Source organism: Marmota marmota, unplaced genomic scaffold (genome assembly GCF_001458135.2).
Source record: "Marmota marmota marmota unplaced genomic scaffold, marMar, whole genome shotgun sequence".
Classification (NCBI taxonomy): domain Eukaryota; kingdom Metazoa; phylum Chordata; class Mammalia; order Rodentia; family Sciuridae; genus Marmota; species Marmota marmota.
The window spans coordinates 13,011,351-13,018,144 of NW_026000082.1; the positions used below are offsets into that span (position 1 = coordinate 13,011,351).

At 38.6% G+C, this 6,794-nt stretch overlaps 1 protein-coding gene across 2 annotated transcripts in view; it reads right to left on the reverse strand.

Annotated features, from left to right (window-relative positions):
- The window catches only part of Zyg11b (zyg-11 family member B, cell cycle regulator), a 75,501-nt gene that overhangs the window by 23,038 nt on the left and 45,669 nt on the right, over positions 1 to 6,794 (reverse strand). For both annotated transcript variants that reach the window (XM_015484984.2, XM_048815359.1), the window contains exons 7-8: positions 539 to 638; positions 239 to 289 (exon numbers count right to left, since the gene is read on the reverse strand). In XM_015484984.2, the coding sequence (XP_015340470.1) occupies positions 239 to 289; positions 539 to 638 (151 nt within the window). The remainder of the gene's footprint in view (positions 1 to 238; positions 290 to 538; positions 639 to 6,794) is intronic.

Genomic DNA, 6,794 nt, shown 5'->3' on the forward strand with positions numbered 1-6,794 from the left:
AATCCTAACTACTCAGGAGGCTGAGACAAGGAGGATCACAAGTTCCAGACCAGCGTAGACAACTTAGTGAGACTCTGTCAGCAGTAGAACATCACTGGGTTCAAACCCTAATACCAGAAAAACACACACGTGTGTACAGGTATATAGGTGTATACAGTCAGGAGATACAAAACACTGCCTGAAAATAAGAAAAATAAATAACATCTAGTAGACTGCAGAGAGGAGATAATGAGCTTACCCTGACAATGAAGAGCTCAGCACCAAGCTGTGCAGTTTGTTCTGTAGAAAGCTAGAAACAAGCATAAGACAAAGTAAATGTCCAAAAACTAATAGTGTGAGTTTACTACCATTTATTTTAATAGACTCTAAAGCCAAAATATCTGACCAACTTGGAATTCTCGAATATTTAATGCAGCTTGAATAAGTAGGCTGGCCAAGAGGCTTAATGATATTTCTAGGACTCAGAGGATGGGGGTAGATGGTAACTGTAATGGGAAACAACTTCCTATAGAAAATTATTCAGCAAGAGTTGAGGTACCTTGGCAGCTAGGATGGAAATGATAGCAACTGCCATCCTTTGCATATTTTGATCCTCGTGGTTGCAGAGCCACTGCATGACAAGCTTGGCTGCTTCAAACCTGAAAACACATATAGGGTTTCATGAGTTAATTCTGGAGGCCCGTAATTAGTTTCAGAGCTCTAGCTGGGAATTGATGCTATAACTGAAGTAGGTGAAATCAGAAAGTGAAAATTCCTCTTAACTGATAGAGAATAAACAATTACACTTAATGTTTTCTAGATGATGCCTTATTAATTCTGACATTTTATAAAGAATTAACAATTTGGAAAATAAGGTCAAAACTACATTTCATCTTCTAGAATTATCACCTATTTTATATTTCTATACTACAGGGACTTTGTTATTTTTATTTTATTTTATTTTTGGTACCAGGGATTGAACTCAGGCGCACTCAACCACTGAGCCACATACCCAGCCCTGTTGTGTATTTTATTTAGAGACAAGGTGTCACTGAGTTGCTTAGTGCCTTGCCATTGCTGGAGCTGGCTTTGAACTCAAGATCCTCCTGGCTCAGCCTCCTGAGCCACTGTAATTACAGGCGTGTGCTACCATGCCTACCTATACCACAGTGTTAATTTAAGCATTTTCTGGGCTCCTCATAGCACATAGCAAAAATAGGGACATTCATTAATTCACAAACATTTACTGAAAATCTGCTTTGTTCCAGAGTGTTCTTAGTGGTAGAGATAGAGCAGTGTCCAAGGCAAAAAAAAAAAAAAGAAATCCTTCTCATAGATTTTATATCTAGGGAAGAAGAAAAAAGACATTAAATCAGGTAAATAAATAAAATATATGGTATGGCATATACTACAAAAAATAATAAGCAGGGAAAGAGAAGATATGAAATGGTAAAATTTTATTTATGGACACTTAGTAAGTAAAGTAAAGCCTTTTTAACTTTTTGAAGAAGTATAAGAGCAAGCCACATTAATGTAAAAGGAAAAGCATTCAGGGTAGAGAGATAGGAAATACATGGACATGAATTGTGATGCACCTGGAGGTTTTGAGAAATAGCATGGAAGCCAGTGAGGCCAGAACAGAGAAAAGCAGGGCAAGACTCTGAGATGAAGTCAGAGATGGGTAACAGGGGAACCAGATAAAGAGTTTTAGTAAAGAATTAGCTTGACCTGGGTTTTAGCTCAGTGGTAGAGCTAAAACTCAGCACATACGAGGCACTGGGTTCAATCTTCAGCACCACATAAAAATAAATGAAATAAAGGTACTGTGTCTACCTACAACTAAAGAAAATTTAAAAAAAAAAAAAAAAGAAAGAAATTAGCTTGCTAGGCAGTAGTGCATACCTTAATCCCAGCTACGCAGGAGGATCACAAGTTTGAAGCAAGCTTAGGCAACATAGCACAAGACCCTGTCTCAAAATAAAAAGTTAATAAGTCTAGAGATGTAGCTCAGTGGTGGAGCACTCACCTAGCATGTGTGCTTAATCCACAGTATGGAAAAAAAAAAAAAAAGAATTAGCTTTTTCTCTGAATGAGATAAAAAGACATGGAAGCTTTCTGAGTACAGATATGACAGGCACTGACTAATGGTTTATTTTGTTTTTTGGTACTGTGGATTGAATCTAGGGATGCTTTCCCAAAGAGCTATATCCTCTGTCATTTTTATTTTTGATTCTGAGATAAGATTTCACTAAATTGCTGAGCTGGCCTCAAACTTGAAAACCTCCTATCTCAGGCTCCCAAGTCACTGGGATTATAGGCATGTGCCATTGCACCAGGCCCAATTCACTGATGTTTTTTAATAGGATTACTCTATTAGCTATGTGTAGAATGAGCATCAGAAGGCAAGAGACAGAAGCAGGAGAGCAGTTCAAAAGCTAGTACAATAATTCAAAAAGAAAATCACTTTTAGTCTAGTCTGGGTGGTAGAAATGTCAGTAGAGAAAAATTGTAGAATTCTGGATATATTTTGAAATAGGGATTGAACCCAGGGTTTTGTGCATGCAAGGCAAGCCCTTTACCAACTAAGCTATATTCCCAGCCCAGTAAGTCATTGTTGACTTCTCAAACCCTTAGTGTTTTATTTATAACTCAATCGGAGATCCATAATCATCCAGAGACTCACCTGAGTCCTCCCAATGGCTTGTGAGGTTCTTGAGGAAAGGAACCATATCCTATTTATACCTTTATGCCAGATACCCAATACAGTGATTAACAAATAAGTAGTGTTTCATAAATGTTGGCTGAATGATTATATTGAGATTGATGTTCTGCAACTTCCCTCATTTAATGTTACCTCCTTTTATTCCCAAGGCCATCTCTGAGCAGGCATATTTTATTTTATTTGTATAGCTGTGTGGAACTGGGAATCCAATCTAGGGCTTCATGCATGTTAGGCAAATGCCCTTATCACTGAGCTGTGTTATTACATCCCCAACCCAGGGACACTTTACCACTGAGGTATATCCCCAGCCCTTTCTATATTTTACTTTGAGACAAGGTCTCACTAAGTGGTTGAGGCTAGCCTTGAATTTGCAATCATCCTATGTCAGCTTCCAAAGTCACTGGGATTACAAGTGTGTGCCACTGTGCCAAGCCCAGCCCAACCCAGCATTCTTTTTTTGGTACTAGGTATTGAACCTAGGGCCACACCCCCAGCCCTTTTTATATTTTGTTTAGAGACACAGTCTCACTAAGTTGCTTAGGACCTCATTAAATTTCTAAGGCTGGCTTTGAACTTGCAATCCTCCTGCCTTGGCCTCCTGAGCCCCTAGGATTACAAGTATATTCCAACCCAGCAGTTTTAGATTTATAAGGTGGTTCTGTTTCCATTGCTTTCCCTTCAGTTTGTGTCTGCATGTTAGCAGTAAACTTGTCACAGAACTTAGGCATGATGTTGCTACTGTATAGCATTATAGAATTCTAGGATGGATCCACACTTTCAAATCTTTGCTTCTTCTTCTTCTTCTTTTTTTTTTTTGCTACTAAAGATTAAACTCAGGGTTTCAGGAATGCTAGGCAAGTACTCTACCACTGAGGGACATCCTCAACCCTTTTTATTTTGAAAATCTCAGCTAGCCAATCCCTAAAAAAAAAAATGCCAAATGTCTTCTTTGATATAAGGAGAGTAACTAAGAACAGAGTAGGGACGAAGAGCATGAGAAGAAGATTAACATTAAACAGGGATGAGAGGTGGGAGGGAAAGGGAGAGAGAAGGGAAATTGCATGGACATGGAAGGAGACCCTCAGGGTTATACAAAATTACATACAAGAGGAAGTGAGGGGAAAGGGAAAAATAATACAAAGGGGAGAAATGAATGACAGTAGAGGGGGTAGAGAGAGAAGAGGGGAGGGGAGGGGGGATAGTAGAGGATAGGAAAGGCAGCAGAATACAACAGACACTAGTATGGCAATATGTAAATCAATGGATGTGTAACTGATGTGATTCTGCAATCTGTATACGGGGTAAAAATGGGAGTTCATAACCCACTTGAATCAAAGTGTGAAATATGATATATCAAGAACTATGTAATGTTTTGAACAACCAACAATTAAAAAAAAAGAAAAAGAAAAAGAAAATCTCACTAAATTGGCCACGATGACCTTGAACTGTGATTCTGCTGCCTCAGCCTTCAGAGTTGCTAGGATTACAGCTGTGCACTACCATGCCCGGCTAAGTGTATAGATTTTGAAGCCAGGTTTTGACTTCCAGTTACTCAATGATAATAATAAAATGAATTATTTTATCATGTAAAGCAATGCAGTCAAATCATTAAGAGCATCATATACTTTGGAGTCAGCCCGGATTCGAATACCAGTTTTATCACTTAGTAATTTTGGGACCCTGGTAAATTCCTTAATTCCTCTGAACTTCAATATTTTTATCTGTAAAATAACAACAAAAACATTCCATAAGGTTGCTATGAGGATTAAACATCACATGGACTGGGATATAGTTCAGTGACAGAGCATTTGCTTAGTATAAGCAAGGCCCAGGGTTTGATTCTCAGCACTGCAAATATGCAAATAATAATAATATCACATACAAGCTCACAAACTTAGTACAAAACTTGTGACATAATAAGTTCTTGATAAAGGTTAATTTTTACTAGTATTATTATTATTTACTCTTTTTGTGCTTTTATTCATGCAATTTCTACAACATAAAACAACTCTATCATACCTTATCTTTAAAACTATTTATATATTATGGATATAAAAAGTAGAGACTCTGAAGTCAGCCTGGATTTATATTTTTGTTTGTTTGTTTTTATTTTATTTTTTGCAGTGCTGGAGATCAAATCCAGGGCCCCTGCATACTAGGCCACACTCTTACCACTGAGCCACATGCCCAGCCCACCAGTCTAGATTTAAATCTATACTACTCTAGTTATTATCTTCATTACCTTGAACTTGTTATTAAGCCTTTCTGTGCCTGTCTCCTCATCTATAAAATGAACATAAGAATAACAATATTACTGATTGTTGTAAGGACTGACTAAGCATATGAAAAACATTTGGGAATGGTGCGTGACGCATTCATTATTATTATATCAAGTGCCATCACTAACATGAAGATGTTTTTTTTTTCCAGTGCTAGGAATTAAACCCAGGGCTTTGCACATGCTAGGCAAGTGCTCAACCTGAGCTACCTCCCAGCTCTTTTATTTTATTTTGAGGCAAGAATCCCACTAAGTTTCCCAGGCCTGCCTCAGCCTCCTGAGTAGCTTGTATTGCAGGTATGCATGAGCTTAGTTTCAATGATCACCAATCATATATCACCTTTCTTTCCTTGCTTGGGGTTCTAGTGAATTTTTCCAACATCTCTTCTATGAAAACTTCTGTCTCTTGTTATACTCATTTAGTTACTCATCCACCCATCCATTAAATATTCACATAAACACTAGAGACAGGACTGGGGTTGTGGCTCAGTGGTACAGCACTTGCCTACCATCTGTGAGGTACTGGGTTCAATTCTCAGCACCGCATATAAATAAATGAATAAAATAAAAGGCCCACCATCATCTAAAAAAATATTTAAAAAGAAAAACAAAAACACACACCAGAGCCAGGTGCGATGGTACACACCTGTAATTCCAGCAGTACAGGAGGCTGAGGCAGGAGGATCTCAAGTTCCAAGCCAGCCTCAGTAACTTCAAGGCACTAAGCAACTCAGTAAAAGCCTGTTTCTAAATAATATACAAAATAGGGTTGGGGATGTGGCTCAGTGGAGTGCCCCTGCCCCTGGGTTCAATCACTGGTAACCAAACACACACACACACACACACACACACTAGAGACAAAAAGATGAATCAGTCACAGCCTCTGGTCACAAAGAAGCTCAATTCTAGCACGATGCATTGGCTAGAACAGAGGGAGGCAAACTATAACCTGTGGGCCAGGCTGCCTGTTTTGTAAAGTTTGTTGGAACTGATCCCACTCATTTGTTTACATATTGTCTATGGCTGCTCTTTACAATGAGTTAAGTTTTTTCAATAGAGACCCTATAGCCCACAGCCTAAAATATTTATAATTTGGTTCTTTAAGAAAACTTGCCAGTACTTGGGCTAAATTTTAATCTTCTTTAGGAGAGTGAGAAAGTCTTTCCCACCTTTGATTTCATTTCAACCATAGGCATAGAGGTTCGGTGTTCACAAAATAAAATTAGCAATCTACCCCGAGACATAGTTATATTTTTATACAAATATTTATTTCCAATAATAGATGCAATGCCTCATCCCTTAGCCATACCAGATAACAGTGTACTCTATATCCAAATAAAAGTAAATCATGGCTGGTTGTGATGGCTTGGGAGATCAATGGTTTGGGAGGCCAAAGCAGGAGGATCACAAGTTCAAAGCCAGGCTCAGCAACTTAATAAGGCTCTCAGTAACTTATATCCTGTCTCTAAATAAAATTTTTAAAATGGGCTGGGGATGTAGCTCAGTGGGTAAGCACCCAGGAGTTCAATTCCCAGTATCAAAAATAAATAAATCTCCGGTTGGGGTTATGACTCAGCGGTAGAGCGCTCACCTCACACGTGCGAGGTCCTGGGTTCGATCCTCAGCACCACATATAAATAAATAGTTATTGGGTTCAACTACAAATACAAAAATAAATATTTAAAAAAATATAAATAAATCAATCTCAATAAAATTGCCGCTCAAGAAACGTGCTTCAGGGCTGGGGATGTGGCTCAAGCGGTAGCGCGCTCGCCTGGCATGCGCAGGGCGCTGGGTTCGATCCTCAGCACCACA